At 44.5% G+C, this 18831-nt stretch overlaps 1 protein-coding gene across 2 annotated transcripts in view; it reads right to left on the bottom strand.

Moving 5' to 3' along the window:
• Positions 1 to 18831, bottom strand: part of LOC139227523 (protein unc-13 homolog C-like) — an 801204-nt gene that overhangs the window by 99160 nt on the left and 683213 nt on the right. For both annotated transcript variants that reach the window (XM_070858323.1, XM_070858322.1), the window contains one exon: positions 12080 to 12157. In XM_070858323.1, coding sequence (XP_070714424.1) covers positions 12080 to 12157 — 78 coding nt within the window. The remainder of the gene's footprint in view (positions 1 to 12079; positions 12158 to 18831) is intronic.

Genomic DNA, 18831 nt, shown 5'->3' with positions numbered 1-18831 from the left:
ACTACTCAAAGGCCAAAAAATGTTGGGGTAATTTTCTGGCTTTGCATGGGATGAGGAGCTTCGCTTGCTGGAAGTTTGAAGTCATCAAATTTAGTCAATTTAATATAACTCTGACAAGTATTCATTTTGATGACTTAATATCTACATCTGTAATTACACTGCAATCTCTTCCTTCATTTATTTCGATCCATAGGCCAACTGGTAACTACATCCCACTCTATCTTTTATTTCACCAAGCCACAGCTGATATTCTATTATGAATGTTAGAAAACAGTTAAATGCCAGTAGCTAATTAAAATTAGAGGATCAGTTTTTATTAAAAAGAAACACATTTTGGCCGCAAAATTCGGGTCTGTAGCACCCATTGCTGGGAGATGGCGATTCGGATCCAAAATGGCATCTGTGACACGTGTGCACACTTCTGGTGCGAGCTGCGCCAGACGGCAGCTTGGGCAGGTCATTAGCGAGGGCGCAGGGAGCCTGCACTGTAAGTATGCAAAGTAGGCAGATCATGATGTCAAACAGCTTGCAATGCTGATTTGATGCTAGCGCTGCCATTTTGGAGCTCAACGCTCTAGCTAATGCCCTCTCTTAAACACGCACAGCTGAACGCATGTTCAGGAAGCAGGAAGGACATCCCCTCCGCGCCCCAGCGTTATTTAAAGGGATCACTACCAACTTACAGGTTAGTTGCTGATTGATTTCTACTGACTGTTGCTGAGTTTATTGATGTGTTTGGTGGTTTGTAGTTATTTCAAGTTGCTAATGTCTACAGAGAGTGGTGTGGCAGGTGCTGAAGGGCGTTGTCCTGATTTCAAGGATTCTGCAGAGAGCACTTTCTCTAAGACATGGGTGCAGTAGTAGGCATTCCACTTGGTATACAGCATGAGAGGGAGAATGAGTAGCGACGACACAGAGCAGAACAAGCTGTTGGTCTGCTCTGGAGCTGGTGATCCACTCGGACCAGACCTGCGCTGTCCCCGGCAGGAAGATCTCCGATAGCCTCGCGCTACTCAGGGATACGATCGCCTACGTGCGGGACAGGAGGATGGACACCTGCGTAATCAGCTTGGACCAGGAGAAGGCCTTTGACAGGATATCACACACGTACCTGATGGACGTGCTCTCCAAGATGGGGTTTGGGGAGGGTATCCGCAATTGAATCCAACTGCTCTACACAGACATCAGTAGCACAGTTCTAATCAACAGGTGTGAAACTGAAAGCTTTCCGATCAGGTCTGGAGTCAGGCAAGGCTGTCCCCTCTCCTCTGTCTTGTTTGTGTGCTGTATCGAGCCCATTGCCGAGTCCATCAGGAAGGATGCAAGCATTAGAGGGGTGACGATCCCAGGCAGCGGAGGCGCTCAGGTCAAGACCTCCCTGTACATGGACGACGTCGCCGTCTTTTGCTCGGATCCGCAGTCGGTCCGCAGATTGCTCACAATCTGCGACCAGTTTGAACTGGCCTCGGGAGCGAAGGTCAATCGCAGCAAAAGCAAGGCCATGTTCTTTGGCAACTGGGCCGACCGATTCTTTATTCCCTTCACCGTTCAGCCAGATTACCTGAAGTTGTTGGGAATATGGTTCGGAGCGGACGGGACATGCGCCAAAAACTGGGAAGAGCGTACCGCCAAAGTGAAACAAAAACTGGGATGGTGGAAGCTGTGCTCCCTCTCCATGGCAGGAAAGAACCTGGCCATCAGGAGTGAGGTGCTCTCGGGGTTGCTGCACGTGGCACAGGTCTGGCCCATCTCACGCTCCTGTGCTGCGGCAGTCACCCGGGCCGTCTTCCACTTTGTCTGGAGGTCCAAAATGGACCGTGTCCGCAGAGACACAATGTACAAATCTCTGGACAGTGGAGGAAAGGACGTTCCGAACGTGGCCCTCATCCTGATGGCCACCTTTCTGTGCGGCTGCATCAAGCTGTGCACCGACTCCCGGTACGCAAACACCAAATGTCACTACGTGCTGAGGTTCTACCTGTCCCCGGTGTTGCGAAGGATGGGTCTGGCCATGCTGCCGCGAAACGCCCCACCAGTTGGACCATGCCTGTCCACCTGTCCTTCGTGGAAAAGTTTTTCAGAAAAAACTCCTTTGACCACAAGGCCATAAAGCAGTGGTCAGCACGTAAGGTCCTGGACGCTCTACGAAAGGAGAGGGTGGACCCTGTCGGGTGGTTTCCCGAGCAGACTGTCGAACTCGTCTGGCAGAACGTCTCATCGCCAGAGCTTTCACACAAGCACCAAGACGTAGCTTGGTTGGCGGTGAGAAGGGCCCTACCCGTCAGATCCTTCATGCACAGCCGGGGTTTCAGAGACACGGCACTCTGCCCCCGAGTTGGCTGTGGTGCGGACGAGACAGTCATCCATCTCCTTTGCGATTGCCCCTTTGCAAGGCAGGTCTGGATGGAGATGCAGTGGTTGCTGTCGAGGTTCATCCCAAGCAGCTCCGTAACACAGGACTCTGTGCTCTACGGGCTGTTCCCAGGGACACACACTGAGACAGACATCACCTGCTGCTGGAGGGCCATCAACTCGGTTAAGACGCACTTTGGTCTTGCCGAAACTTGCTGTTCTTCCAGAGCAAGGAGATGTCCACGTCTGCATGTTGCAGACTGGCGCAATCCAAGATCCAGGATTACGTGCTGAGGGACGCACTAAAAACTGGTGCAGTCGCCGCAAAGACACGGTGGGGAAGAGCCACAGTTTAAAGCCCTTCCTCCACGATAAACCCAGGGGCTGGAATCAGTCCAAAACTCCCCTCGGGCTGTACTTGTAAACTTTTTGTATACATAGAGCACCATGATCTGAAAAAACCTATGTAGTGCCATGTATAATGCAAGTTCTGTTCCGTAATGTATGTTGCAAAGAACTATAACTGTACCCTCACCCATTCCGTGTACTGTATAGAGCCACTAGTAAAGTAATTTGATGACTGTATTACAACGTATCCTGGATTGTACTGAAATGTACCTCGAAATGTAAAGCAAGCAAATCTATTGAACGGAACTGCCGTTAGCATCCAAATGTATTGTATGGAATTACTGATCGCATCCAAATGTACTGAACTGTCTTCCAATGTATTGTGCAAATTTTTATATGAATAAAGAATATTTTGAAATTAAAAAAAAGATTGGATAGGCTGGGTTTGTTCTCATTGGAACAGAGGAGGTTGAGAGGAGACCTCATTGGCGTGTACAAAATATTGAGAGGCCTGGACATAATGGACATAAGGGCCTATTTCCATTGGTGGGGGGCTCTATTACGAGGGGGCATAGTTTTAAGCTGGGTGGTGGAAGGTTTAGAGGGGATTTGAGGGGGGGCTTCTTTACTTAGAGGGTTGTGGGGATTTGGACCTCGCTGCCTGGAAGAGTGGTGGATGCAGAAACCCTCACCACTTTTAAGAGATGGTTGGAAGGGCACTTAAAGTGCCGTAACCTGCAGGGTTACGGACCTAGAGCTGGTAAGTGGGATTAGACTGGATGACCTTTTGTTGGCCGACGCAGTATTAAGGGTAAGCACTGCAGGGAATCGAATACGGCAAGGGTGATCTCCTGGACTAGTTTCGATCGCCTGGATGGGTTGGAGACATTTTGGCAGGATTTTTTTCTCCCTAAATTGGCCTCAGTTGTTATCACATGGCTCTGGTTGGGGTGAAGTGTAGAATATTTCCGTATAAGGGGTGTCGCAGTTGTGTGAGACTGGGTGCTCTTTGCCTTTCCCTTATTGTTCATAGATTTATATGTAACCTTCAGGGCTGCTGACCAAGGGCCATGCGGTTCTTTGTCGGCCGGCATGGACACGATGGGCCGAAATGGCCTCCTTCTGTGTTGTAAATTTCTATGTTTCCATGTGAGTGATTGAGGATATGGTGCAATGCGGTAGTGAGGCTAGTGTTGCAGTTGGTGGGATGTGGTATTTGAATGACCTTTGACTACTCATGTAAAGTCATTGTACTTTTTGCGACACTGCATCTAGGTCCTCGGAGCTTGACTTGTGGCATTGATTGCCATGCTATCTGTTCTCACTGCCTTCTTTGAGTTTGCCTGGAGAGCCTCCTGGCCCCCAGTTGATAGAGGACCTCTCTCCTCCTGTCCACCTTGTTCACCAAGACCTCCAGTGCAGCATCTGAGAATGTCAGATCGCGCTCTCTGACCTTTTGCCCCATAATTCAGTGTTCTTCTTGTTCACAACCTCTTTCCCACCCACTTCCAGCACCTGCTCCAGCCAGAATGCACCTACCCTTTAAGAGCAACAGACCGGCTTTAAGTAGTGCAGGCTAGCTTTAAGTGGTGCTAACCTTGCACGAACTTCGGTGCTCTGCTGTGGCGGAGCCACTGAACAGCACGCTTAGCACTTCCTCATCGCTGTTATCATTGTAATTAGAAAGTAGCACAAAGTTTGCCTGCTGCCTGCATCGGACTCAATGGGTGTGGGCTAATCGCGCATTGCGATTTAGCCCTCTTTGTGTATCTGATGAACTGTGTACATCTCCTAGTGCAGATGGTATCTATCAGTGGTCCCAAATTGCGTTTAGACATTTTCAATTAACTGCAATGCTATTCTCTTGTGCTAACCCATCCCTAGTTCAGCCAGACAGCGTTACATGCCAGGTACATTAGCCGAGATAGATTGAGACAGCATTTTGTGTAGTATTGCCCATTACAGAAAATTCGACTGAAGTACTGGTGTTGAAGTCACAGGATTCATTTCAGAAATGAACTTCGCGATAAATTAAAAACCAAAGTCAGTGCAGAGCACAAATGTAGGAGGAAAATGCGAACAGATATCTGAGCCTCAGATAAAGGCACGACTGTGTGTATTCAAAGAGAGTTTCTAGTGTGTTGGGCCTGCAATGGGTACTGCATGCTTATGGCAAGCTTTCATGCCTGTCGGGTGAGATGTAACTTGAAGGAACAGAGTTTTGAGCTGGAAAATGGCCTTGACTCCGAGGGACTGGCTAAGAGAAGAGAGAGTTAAACATTCTATTTTCACATTAGTTGGTTTACAATGAGGGGCTATTAGAAGTTATTGGGAGCAAGTTTATCATACAAACATTTAACATGTTCATATCAAATTCCTGTCTCTGCTGTCTTAAAGGGGCATTAAGTTTATTTATTTTAAATGGGTGAATGCCTCTGTTAAAATAGGGAGCAAGAAATCTGATGCAAACATATGGGTCAGAATTTTCTGCCGTCCTGCGGCATAATTGAGGCAGATCAGGAGGGAAATTTGAAATAAGTTGGAGCGGGTTGGGAACCTGCCGTTTCCCGCCCAAACGTGCCTTTCGCTCGGGTGCATTTGCCAGCATGGCAGTGCCTGAATATCAAAGGCAGCCAAGGTAATTTAACTCATTTTGAGGTCCATGTCAGGCCCTTAGAATCTTTTTAACACTACCTTTCAAATTTCTGTGGATGTGCACAGGAATCATGCAGCTTGGGAACCAGGTCTGCGAACCTGCGTGCTCATTGATCCAGCCCATTAGTGCACAGCATGAAGAGTACAATAAAAACTCTCACTTGACACCTCGTCACTTTCCTAAGGCAGATGCTGCTGCTGACTGCATTGTCAGCACAGATTTAGCTTTCTAGAGGTTGCAAGTCTTTTCAGCAACTCGGGATCCACTGTCACCTCATTGGTATCACCGACCACATCATTGACAGATTGCTTCTGTCATCTCTACTTGACCTGCCATCTATTACATCAGCATGGTGCCATTTATAACGTCTCACCTTGGTCCTCAGAATCAGACCACGATGAGCCCCAACACCAACAGAACCAACAACAACGCCACCAACCTTTTCTTCAACCACCTGATGCTCCACAGGACTGAGGTTATCAATGCAGTGTCACACCGTGCTGGAGGCGATACCCCCAATGCAGCGTATACAGAGGATGAGCTTCCTCAACATGACTGAGCAGCAGTGCCAAAGGAAGCTCAGGTCATCGCAGACATTTGCAGATTGCTGGAGCAAGACTTGCAGCCCCAGAGGAGCGGTTGGACATGCCTTACCAATGGCTGCCAAAATCACCAGCGCCCTCACTTCTTCGTCTCAGGCTCCTTCCAGCAATCTGCAGCAGACATTTGCAGCATCTCGCAGTTGGCAGCCCACGGATGCATCACATAGGTGACCGATGCCCTCTTTGACAAGTCAGCCAATTATATCAACTTTGCCACTGATGAAGCCTGTGATGCTGAGCGGGCACCTGACTTTGCTGCACTGGCTGGCTTCCCATGGGTGCAGGGTGTCATCGACTGCACACATGTAGCCATCAGGGAACTCCATCATCACCCAGGAGTCTTTGTCAACAGCTTCCACGCCCTCAATGTGCAGCTCGTCTGCAACCATAGAAAGATCATCATGCATGCGTGTGCCAAATTCCCCGGCAGCTGCCATGACTCTTTGATCCTACGCCAATCCACCCTCCCTCAGCTCTTCACTCCTGTAAACAGACTTTCCGGCTGGCTACTTGGAGACAAGGGCTATCCACTGAAGACGGGGCTCATGACATCCTTGAGGAGGCCAAGTACTGAGGCCCAAGAGAGAAATAATGAAAACCGCATTTCCACCAGATGTGTCATAGAGCAATCAATAGACATGGTGAAAATGCGCTTCAGATGCCTTGACAGATCTGGAGGAGCCTTTCATTATGCACCAGCCAGGGTCTCCAAAATCGTTGTGGAGAGGGGCAATGGAGGAGAAATGAGAGCACCTTATGAGGAGCCCCCACTTCCACATCCCCACTCATCATCATCCCTCTCATGCACCACTTGCACTTCCCTGCAAGCAAGGAGCTGGAGAGCACCTTGCTGCACAACAGTGGGGCCCTGCAGAACCACATCATTGACATCCCTTCTGGACAGGAGGTCTATGAGCGTCTGCCATCTATTCTCCAGCGAGACCATGTGAGTGGCACATTAGCAGCTCCATGAAGGTGGCCATACTATCCATGGAACAGCCTACAGTTGCCATAGCCTGTGACACGGTGGTGTGCATGTTGGAGATGGACTCCTCCATTTTCTGCACATTTGCTGATATCATGTTCACAAAACCTGACAGTCTCTTGCACTTCTTGCTGCACCTCCAGGATCGCCCTCTTTCTGGATGGCCCCCGAGCTCAGCTTCTGCATGCACCCTCAGACATGGAGTCTCCATTGCTGTACCCATCTCCACCATCTGTTCTTGCTCACGTGTGAGAAAGCGGGTGACAACATTACTCTATGTCGCGTGGCACCCACCGAGGTGCATGTATCTGTGCAGGAGCTGGGTGCGCTTTGTCTGGTGACTGTACACCCTTAGGGGCTGCAGGTTCCTCCAAGGAGTCATCATCTTCTTCCGCTTGGACAGTGGGGTGGGGGGGGGGGGGTTGGGGATGGTGGTTGGTGCTCTTGATTGCCCTGTGGGAGAGTAAATAGATGAATTAGATATGTCACATGAAGAATAGGTACATATACCATTATGTACATGATGAACATTCACTGGCTGCTGACATCAATCCCCAAATGAACGACTGATATATGCCATGTGGTGTATGAGATGTAATTCTGTCACCAGGTTGCTGAGATGTTGACGTCTCTCCATCACCCACCTTCAGCTGCTCTGTGACTCTGGACACTTCCAATGCAACCTCCTCTGCTGCTGTTAAGGTGGCAAAGGATAGAGTGCCACCTCTGGTTCTCTCTCTCTCCCTCTCCCTCTTATTGTGGGCTCTCTTTTCCTGCAAGGAGGGAAAGAGAAGGTTGGGTGAGAGTGATGGAATGAGTGTAAGAAATAGATGGGTTACATGTTTAGAGGTTGACTATGAGGGAGTGAGGTGGCAAAGCTAAGTGGCCTCTTTGTGTGTTGTTAGTTGCATTAGGATAAGGGTGAATGTGAGGGCTCGATTAGTCAGATGGGGATGTGATTATATAGATAGATAGATAGATAGAAAGGGAGGATGTACAAGGATTGTAGGTGTGAGTAATGATGTGCAGGAGTAGGCTTGGGAAGTCAGAGCAATGGGGATGTGATGAGAGACGCAGCAGGATAAGTTGGGTGTGGCTTTGCACTCACCTTTCCTGATCTAATGAGATCATTGAAATGTTTGCGGCACTGCCCCCGGGTCCTCCTGACCACATCCCTGCCGGTGACCTCCTCTGCTCTTTGGAGCCAGGCTCCTTTGATCTGCTGGGAAGGTCTCTTCTGCTCATCGGAAGGGAAAAGTACCTCCTTGCATGCTCTCACTCCCTCCACAAGCATATGGAGGGAGTCATCGGAGAACCTGGGTGCAGCCTTCTGTCTCTTTGCAGTCATGTCTGGAACACTCCAAGGCTGCAGTGTCGTGGCTGCACTATTCTAGACGAACTTTCAATGCAATGTGGCCATGACTCCGTTAAATATCCTGGCTGAAAATGCGTCATTGCTGACGTCATCGGACCTGCACCAGTGCGGTCTTAATAGAAAAGTTGATCTCAGCAGTGGGATAGAATGGAGAACGGGGTCGTGACCCGCCACAGTGACTGCCCGCACCTGATCTGCTCAGGTACAGAAAATTCCCACCATAACCTTCGTGCCATAACATCACTTACAGCAATTTCCAGGCTTACATGGTCTATTTTGGTTTCAGAGCATAATTGCAATCTCACGTCCACGTCGGAATTCCTTTATTTAGGGATTAGACATTGGGACACAGCAAAACTGGGATAAAAAAATCCTGAAGATGAGTTCAGAGTGCATTGAGGATATTTCCATAATCAGTACCTGCGCATCCAACGAGGATGGATTTAGTGTTCAGTCTGGTACTGGGAAATGAAGGTCATGTAAGTGACCTGAAGCAGGACAAGTAGGAAAACATTCAGGAAATAATGACTACAGTCAAGTTAGTTACACCGAGTTAACGTAAAGCATGTTGACCTGAGATATCGTCCAGATTAATTGGTTGGATAAAATGGCAGACCAAACAGCAGACCAGCACTACGAAATATTTAAATAGAGGCAGATAAGGTACAAGTTAAACACATTCCAACTTGGTGTAAAGGAAATGCATCAAAGTCTGATGTGTCATAAATAAAGAAACTGAAGGAATATGTTGGTTAAAAAAAAGAGGCAGATAAAAGCGATAACGTTCAGTGAACTGATGATACCGAGCTCTATTTCTCCACCACTTCTCAATCCTGAGGTCACCTCAGTGCTGAGATGAAGACATGGATGAGTCATAATTTCCTCTAACTGAATACCAGATGACTAAAGCCATCATTGTTGGTCCCTGTCGAACCCTCTCCCTTACCAGTAACTCCTGCCACTCGCTCAGGCTGAAACAGATGCTGTAAAACTGTGGCCCTCTGTTCAATGTTGAGCTGAGCTTTGAACCCTACATCCTATTTGATCACCAAGACTGCTTACTACCACCTCTGTAACACCACCCATCTCCAACCCTACCTCACTGCCGCTGAAACCTTTAATAATGTTCTGGTCGCCTCGGGACTTGATTTTTCCAATGTCTTCTTTGCTCGCCTCCCATTCTCGACCCTCCAAAAATTCCACCTTGTTCAAAACTCAATTGCCTGCGTACTATCCTGCAGTGACCCCGCTTGCCCATTACTCCCATCATCATTGGTCTCCTGTTCCCCTCCCCCCACCCCTCAGCTCTGAATTTGAAATTCTTTGCCTGTTCTTCAAACTCCCCAGAGCCTTGCACACTATCTCTGCAAACTCCTCCCCTGCTGTGCCCTTTGGTCTTCTGACTCTGACCTCTTTGTACAGCCCTCCCACTTGCTTTGCTCCACCATTCGTGGCAGATCTTTGAGCCTTTATGGCTTACCCGCTGGAATTCACTTCTATAAACCTCTCCCCTTCTCGATGCACTTTGAAAACATTCTCAAAATCCATCTTTTCAACCAAGCTTTACAGTCACCTGTCCTAACTCTTCAACCATAGCTCCTCTGTACTTTATTCCATTTCACTCTACCCCTTTAAAGGCTTTGGATATATTGTACGTTAAAGGCACTATATAAAGGTACATTTTTGTTGGATAGGTATTAAAAATGAAGTATATAAAAGTATACAGAATGGGCAAGGAAATGTGATTAGAGTAAGATCTCGCACAGGCACGGGCACGAAGGGCCAAGTGGCCTCCTTCTGGGCTAAAATTTCTATAACTGAAAGATTTTTTTTCATGTCGACAGGATGTATAGAAATTTAAAGCAGGATTTCCGCAGCAAGGATAGAGATTTGTAATGTGATTAATGGGGCCTGCTCAATATTGAATTTATCCTAATAATCTAACAATGACTTAAGTGAGGTGAATTATCAGACAGATGACATGTATGAAATGAATTTTATATATCATGGGCTCCTGATGTATATTTTGTTTTTAGAACAAGCATGAGGAAATACAGAAATACTCACTGTGAATGCAATACTTCCATTGATTGCTGTCATAGTTTATTTTTGTAGATAGCAGACCAAATTTGGAACACAGGCACGGTAATAGATTATTTAATTTATTGACTCAACAGGCAATTCATAAAAGGAGGGAAGAAAGTAATTGCATTTTAAAATAGATTAATGCCAGCACCTAGACAGTCCCCGGAAAAACCACACAGTCCCATTACCCAAGGTGCATGTCATTGTTTGTGTATTCTGCATATTAGATTTCAAATAGTATCACCTGACTATTTAAAATGGTACTGATGTAATAACTCCACTGTGCTATTTTCCCCAACAGCTTCATAAGGTTGGAACATGCCATCATGCAAACTCCCTGAACTAATCTAAATGCAAAGTGTAGGCAATCGACTACACAGCTAAAGCATTAATGGATTACCTCAAATATGCCAATATTGAAGAGTTATTGCAACTGAAGAAACTACACATTATTAAAGCCTGTGAAAATGCCCCAAACTATGTGTAACCTCCAGAAAGATAAATAAATGATGTGGGCTTTTATTCACTTTATTCTATAATGCACTGTCGTCCCAAAGACATTTCAACATCAAATGATTCGAATCAAAAATTGAGTACTGAATTAAAGATTCGGATAGCAATCAGTACATAAAATTTTCTGTGTGTTTTTTTTAAAATAAAACATTCATGAAACCACTCATTGAAATCACCAGTTTATCAAGCTGAGCACATGCACAATTTTGCTTGCAACTTTTAAGAATAACACATGGAAAATGGAAGCAAACCAAACCAGCTATTCGGCTTTGTTTCATAAAACGTACAAAATTTGGAGAAGCTCAAATTTGGGAGTTTACATAAATATTACTTCCTAAAGTTTAGATCCTGATTTTATTTTTCCTTGAAACTTATAAATAATAAAACTGCTCCCTTTTGTGAAAGATACACAATTGGTAACACATACATTCTCAATATGGTGAAACCTGTGTAAATAATCCGCTTTGTTAGGTGCCCATCTGTCAATAGTGACTGGTACTTTCAGCCCCAGCGGCTTGTCATGCATTAGAAGTTAAGCAGTAGTTGAAAATAGTGAATGTAGTTGGTAGCCATAATCACAATGATACTTTTAAATTGTATTACTATAGCTAAAACTAGTTTCAGTCACTATTTATCTTTAGCAGCCAGACATTGTTACTGCATTGCCAAGCACGACTGTCTAAAGCAGGTTTACATTGACTCATTAAATTAGTTCAAGATAAATATAGTTTTATATTTGTCTTGATTTATCTATTCATCACATGAGCCTTGTTCACACAGACCTTACAGAAGGCATTTTCCCTTTCCTCCTGCAGCACAGTGGAATGCAGAACAAAAATATTGGACAAAGACAAGACAAATTACAGACAGTGCACAAAGCATGCAACACTCTATGTTACACAGACAATGTTTACAAAGGTTTACTTACAGCATAGCAAACACAGCTAATCATAAGGACATCAGATGCTTACTACACCATTTGCAAATAGTACTTAAGCAATAAACTGCATGTAACAAGTGTAGCAATTGCCGCTACTGTAAAAGGTAAAATTAATGGCTACAAAAAGCAAATAATCTAATACACAACATTAAACACTGGAAAACTATTAGCCATATCTATATATTTTAATGAATTTTCTGATAGATTTTTATCAGGTACTGACCTCTTTTCCACCCATGGACTCAAACATTTTCTCCAGCTGGACCCTCAATTGTTGGACGTTATTCATCAGGATGCAAGGCTACAAGAAGTTTCATCAATACATCAGTTAGAAGTGCCTGACAGTGTTAACCAGAATACTACACAGAAATAAGAGACACAAATTATGCAAGGAAGATGAGGGCACATAAGTTGCCTATCGCTTCCATTTAATTACACAGCGACTGAATCAAATGTCGGATACAGCAATGGAAATGCAGCTCATTTGTGAAAGAAGACAATCTCATAATTGACGAGTGACATAGAACTCTCACACTGACCAAGGTATTCATTCCACCATTCCTTACTCCATATTATAATGCTTCTACTTTCTTTAAATTCCTTCTTTCCCTCACTCTGAAGTGATCTGCTCAATATACAGTACTATAACAGTTCCACATCCACCTCCTGTCCTTTCACCACCTGTTAATGATGGAATCATTAAGGTTACCTCACTTTGTAACAACATTGATTCATTATTATAAAAATGAGGATTACAGTAAAAAAAAATTAAAATGAGGCACTGTATTATGAAGTGGGGGCAAATAGGTTAGCACGGGGCAGGGCTCTTTCAGGCAATCAATTTAATGAATACACGTTGGAAAATCCCAACCTGATTATTTTCCCACAGACTGACCCCATTTTAAATCAATCTAGATTTGTACATTTTTTTTAAATTGTTTAATCTTTGTTCAAAAAAAAAATCTCTTTCACTTCCTGCAAAAACACTGGCTCTATATTACAGAATGTAATAAGAGACATCCCTTTCGGCAATCTGTATAAATTGTACCAAAGTAGTTGCAATCACAATCTTATTAAATGATTGCTTGGCCATGCAATAAAGTATATGATCCAGCAATAAAAAAATGGTTAAACACAAGATCCAGATTTGTTTCTAAAACTTTTAGTAACTTGTCTTACAAAACATAGGCGTGAATTAGCTAGGATAGATTGGCGAATGATACTTAAGGGGTTGACAGTGGATGGGCAATGGCAGACATTTAGAGACCGCATGGATGAACTACAACAATTGTACATCCCTGACTGGCGTAAAAATAAAAAAGGGAAGGTGGCTCAACCGTGACTATCAAGGGAAATCAGGGATAGTATTAATGCCAAGGAAGTGGCATACAAATTGGCCAGAAATAGCAGCGAACCCGGGGACTGGGAGAAATTTAGAACTCAGCAGAGGAGGACAAAGGGTTTGATTAGGGCAGGGAAAATAGAGTACGAGAGGAAGCTTGCAGGGAACATTAAAATGGACTGCAAAAGCTTCGATAGATGTGTAAAGAGAAAAAGGTTAGTAAAGACAAACGTAGGTCCCCTGCAGTCAGAATCAGGGGAAGTCATAACTGGGAACAAAGAAATGGCAGACCAATTGAACAAGTACTTTGGTTCGGTATTCACTAAGGAGGACACAAACAACCTTCCGGATATAAAAGGGGTCGGGGGGTCTAGTAAGGAGGAGGAACTGAGGGAAATCCTTATTAGTCGGGAAATTGTGTTGGGGAAATTGATGGGATTGAAGGTCGATAAATCCCCAGGGCCTGATGGTCTGCATCCCAGAGTACTCAAGGAGGTGGCCTTGGAAATAGTGGATGCATTGACAGTCATTTTCCAACATTCCATAGACTCTGGATCAGTTCCTATGGAGTGGAGGGTAGCCAATGTAACCCCACTTTTTAAAAAAGGAGGGAGAGAGAAAACAGGGAATTATAGACCGGTCAGCCTGACATCGGTAGTGGGTAAAATGATGGAATCAATTATTAAGGATGTCATAGCAGCGCATTTGGAAAGAGGTGACATGATAGGTCCAAGTCAGCATGGATTTGTGAAAGGGAAATCATGCTCGACAAATCTTCTGGAATTTTTTGAGGATGTTTCCAGTAGAGTGGACAAGGGAGAACCAGTTGATGTGGTATATTTGGACTTTCAGAAGGCTTTCGACAAGGTCCCACACAAGAGATTAATGTGCAAAGTTAAAGCACATGGGAGTAGTGTGCTGACGTGGATTGAGAACTGGTTGGCAGACAGGAAGCAAAGAGTAGGAGTAAATGGGTACTTTTCAGAATGGCAGGCAGTGACTAGTGGGGTACCGCAAGGTTCTGTGCTGGGGCCCCAGCTGTTTACATTGTACATTAATGATTTAGACGAGGGGATTAAATGTAGTATCTCCAAATTTGCGGATGGCACTAAGTTGGGTGGCAGTGTGAGCTGCGAGGAGTATGCTATCTTGCTGCAGAGTGACTTGGATAGGTTAGGTGAGTGGGAAAATGCATGGCAGATGAAGTATAATGTGGATAAATGTGAGGTTATCCACTTTGGTTGTAAAAACAGAGAGACAGACTATTATCTGAATGTTGACAGATTAGGAAAAGGGGAGGTGCAACGAGACCTGGGTGTCATGGTACATCAGTCATTGAAGGTTGGCATGCAGGTACAGCAGGCGGTTAAGAAAGCAAATGGCATGTTGGCCTTCATAGCGAGGGGATTTGAGTACAGGGGCAGGGATGTGTTACTCCAGCTGTACAGGGCCTTGGTGAGGCCACACCTGGAGTATTGTGTACAGTTCTGGTCTCCTAACTTGAGGAAGGACATTCTTGCTATTGAGGGAGTGCAGCGAAGGTTCACCAGGCTGATTCCCGGGATGGCAGGACTGACATATCAAGAAAGACTGGATCAACTGGGCTTGTATTCACTGGAGTTCAGAAGAATGAGAGGAGACCTCATAGAAACGTTTAAAATTCTGACAGGTTTAGACAGGTTAGATGCAGGAAGAATGTTCCCAATGTTGGGGAAGTCCAGAACCAGGGGTCACAGTCTAAGGATAAGGGGTAAGCCATTTAGGACCGAGATGAGGAGAAACTTCTTCATCCAGAGAGTGGTGAACCTGTGGAATTCTCTACCACAGAAAGTTGTTGAGGCCAATTCACTAAATATATTCAAAAAGGAGTTAGATGTAGTCTTTACTACTAGGGGAATCAAGGGTTATGGCGAGAAAGCAGGAATGTGGTACTGAAGTTGCATGTTCAGCCATGAACTCATTGAATGGCGGTGCAGGCTCGAAGGGCCGAATGGCCAACTCCTGCACCTATTTTCTATGTTTCGATGTTTCTATGCATTCAAAGGGAAAGAATCTTCACGAAAAGTGTTTGGCAAGGCTTTTTATAAGTTGATTAAAAACATTACAAATGCGGATAAATCGTGTTGAACACGTTGCAGGAGCACAAGATAATAGCAGCACCAGGACAAATGGTACATGTCTCTCCTCTCTTGCCAAGCAAGTCTTCATTAAAGTAGGAACCTCCACCACCACCAACATTTTAACAGGTCTGTTAAAATGACAAAGAAATTTCATAGGGATGTGTTAAACATTCACTATTTGCACAAGGTAATTTCAAAGCCTTGAAACCACAATGTAAACTAAGCCCATCACTTAATTATGACCAACGTCATTGGAGGAAAACAAAAATATCTGGGGTTTCCCTAGAGCTACCATCCTTTGTGCATCTCTGTATGAAATCAGAAAAAAATGATGAAACTAATAAAAATGTCACACAGCTGTGTTTAAATCTGTAGATTTCTCTGAATGCCACATTAGTAGAAAGCGTTCGCTGTTGCTGATGGTTGGTGTCGACACTGAGGAGGTGTTAGGTGTGAGATTGATGATCATAAAGATTGCAAAAACATGTGAATAAATTTGTTTAAGAAATGCATGTCACTCCTAATGAATGATGCTTGATAGGCCTGTTGAGCGATGAAATCAAAGTTAGAGTCTGATTGGGAAAAATTTAAATGATCAGAAACAAGCTTAATTGTACTTAGATGCCAACATTAGATTTTTAAAACTAGGGTTTTCAAACCAAGTCACAAAGGTAGTTAAATACTAATAAAAAAACAAAAGCTCTTTGAATAAATCAGTGGGTGAATTTGTCACTTGTGTGACATTGAATCACACAGACCAAAAGGTTGGCCTTTGGTCTGTACTGAGTTAGCAGATTTTAGCCAGCATGATGATAATGAAGCTGTTAGTAGCTTGGCACCCCCGGGTGAGCAGGGGAAGAATCACCACCAGTTAGGGTTCCTTATTGTGATCATTATCCAGTGCCTTTTCTGAACAGTGATGTTTGGTGACTGAAGTGTCAGATTTTGCTGTTATTTCTCCCAGCTGTTGAACAGCCTACTGACATCCAACGTGTAGGCTGAGATGTGAAGAATAGTACTTTCATACTTTTAATAGCACATTGCCTATGGAACTATTACATGGTATGAGTCAATGTCTTTAGGAGAGGCAGGAAAAATAACAGATCAACAAAACAATTTGAAAACAGGGAGAAAGCAAACTTTTAGTTTCAATGAGGGACTACAACAAGCATAAAATAGGACAATTCATGCACAATTAAAGTAGCTAGCATCATTTTGAGGGGGGACTATTTCCAATCCCTCTGACAATATATGACACCAATTAACATGGTCAGACAACATGCTATTTTCAATGTTAGTCTGGATTTTGAAGATTGCAGAACAAATGGTCTCTTTAGATTCCCTTTTCCCTTCCTTTTGGTTGTAAAAAAATCAATGTGATATTGTTTTGGCTACCAATTTCTCATAGTCAAATTTAAGGGAACAAATGTGCCATTAAGAATGACCTATGATGAACTTCCAGTCACCATAAAACATCTGCCTTAATTCAGACAAATTGAATATTGTAGGAATTCAAAATTTTTCAGACGCGAATGTGAAAGACAATGGGGCCAAAATTGCCCCTTTGCGCAGGGCCAGTTAGCTCTGCCAGCAGGTGCCAACGTGTTAGTGCGCGAGGGCGGCAGCCACATCGACCTGCGCGGAATTGCCCCCGGGATTCCGCTGGTGAAAAGTTTGTTTGCGTCATGTCCCGAGCAGCCCTTTAATCGCCCCACACCGGCCCCTTTGCGCCCCTTGGGGGAAATGGCCCCACGTCATGCAAGGTTGGCGTGGGGCGATGCCATCGACAGCTTCTTGGGTGCGAGAAGCTGTGGTGGCTGAGGTGACCCAGCCGCCCTTGAGGGCAAGGTGGTAGCGGGGTGGCCACCATTTTTTTTCTGTCGGCCCGACAGTGGCGACCACTTGATGGGCTGGACCACCAACATGCAGATTGGCACCTCCTCTTGGACGCCAGGCCACTGGCTCGGCCAATACCCTTCCTGGTGGCCCAGTGGGCACCACTAAAGAGGCTGCAGAGTTCGCAGCGGCCCTCCCCTTTAAAAAAGGGGGAGGGACATTGTGACGCGTTAACGTGACATGGCTCGTCGGCGTCATGCTGATGTCATCAGCGCCATGGAAATGCTCCGTTAGCGCAAGAAACATTTTTTTCCCCTCAAAGAGGCCAATTCTACACTGGTATAAAGCCCATCTATGTGCTCTAACCCCAGGGGTAATTTTGGCCCCAATAGGTCGTTATCTTAAAAGTTACTCTATGAGTTCACTTCTGGCCGATTTGATCATTGCCTGAGTATCGCTCACTGTGACTAGATTATCTGTACTTTCTAAGGAGCTTATATAAGTTTAAATGGATTCAAATCAAAGAACTGATTGCAAGCAAATCCTTGACCTGTGTGGAATGTTTGGATTCACATATATAAGTAGTTCTGTCTGACGCTTAGTACACATGAATAAAAGTTCATGCAGCACCAATTTAGATGTACTAAGTCTCATTCAAAGTTCCTTCAATAAAATATATTTCTTCCCCAATAATCCTGCAGTGACTGATACCACCAAGCAAAGACATGCACTCCCTTACTTGTCAATGCAAAGCACACATTTGCCTTCATAATCCCTGCTGGGTGCCTCTAATGTATAGATTTTCATATAAATGTAATCTTACATAAGAACTTAAGAATTAGGAACAGGAGTAGGCCATCTAGCCCCTCGAGCCTGCTCTGCCATTCAACAAGATCATGGCTGATCTGGCCGTGGACTCAGCTCCACTTACCCGCCCTCTCCCCGTAACCCTTAAGTCCCTTATTGGTAATCTTACCTCATCCTATTTTTACAGCCTTCATCGGCCTTGTGTCCCCTCCTGCACCCTTTGGTCCTCGAACTCAGGCCTTCCCTTCATCCCACCATTGTGGCAGAATCTTCAGCCACTTCATCCTCCTCTCTGGAACTCACTCCATAAACCCTTCCATACTCCTCTCCCTCCCCTTTAGACCAAGCTTTCAGTCATCTCTTAACTCCTCCACCTTTGCTCAGTAATCGTCATTTTTACTTTTCCCTCGTGTGGATTTTGATGTTTTTCGAGGTTAAACGCATTATATTCAGAAAAATCGCATTCTAAAGACCTTCCCTGTAGATTAAGAGAGCATTACTTTTAATTTAATGCAACTCACTTGTGGTCTCTGCAATAAATCATTTTTGCAAAGCTTTTGTGATGAGCTTTATGACATTTTTTGAAGGTCGCAACCAGAAAGTATAAACTAGCCTGATTAAAATTATTGTTTTAAATCATTACATTTGGGCAAAAGTGGAACTAAAGTCATTTAAGATAGGTCTCTTAAGAAAAAAGCAAAGAAACAAAAGTGGACAAAAATGATCATATTTTAGCTAACAACACAACACACCTTTGTGAGAATTTTGACAAATTTACAGTTGAAGACCTCACAGATGTTGGTAGCTTTATTTGCATATCCTAATTAAAACATATCATTACTCTAAACTACAGAAACAACATGCCATATG

This window comes from Pristiophorus japonicus, chromosome 17, assembly GCF_044704955.1.
Source record: "Pristiophorus japonicus isolate sPriJap1 chromosome 17, sPriJap1.hap1, whole genome shotgun sequence".
In the NCBI taxonomy this organism is placed as follows: Eukaryota; Metazoa; Chordata; class Chondrichthyes; family Pristiophoridae; genus Pristiophorus; species Pristiophorus japonicus.
The sequence above is the reverse complement of the archived record's forward strand: the minus strand, read 5'-3'. Positions and strand labels throughout refer to the sequence as shown.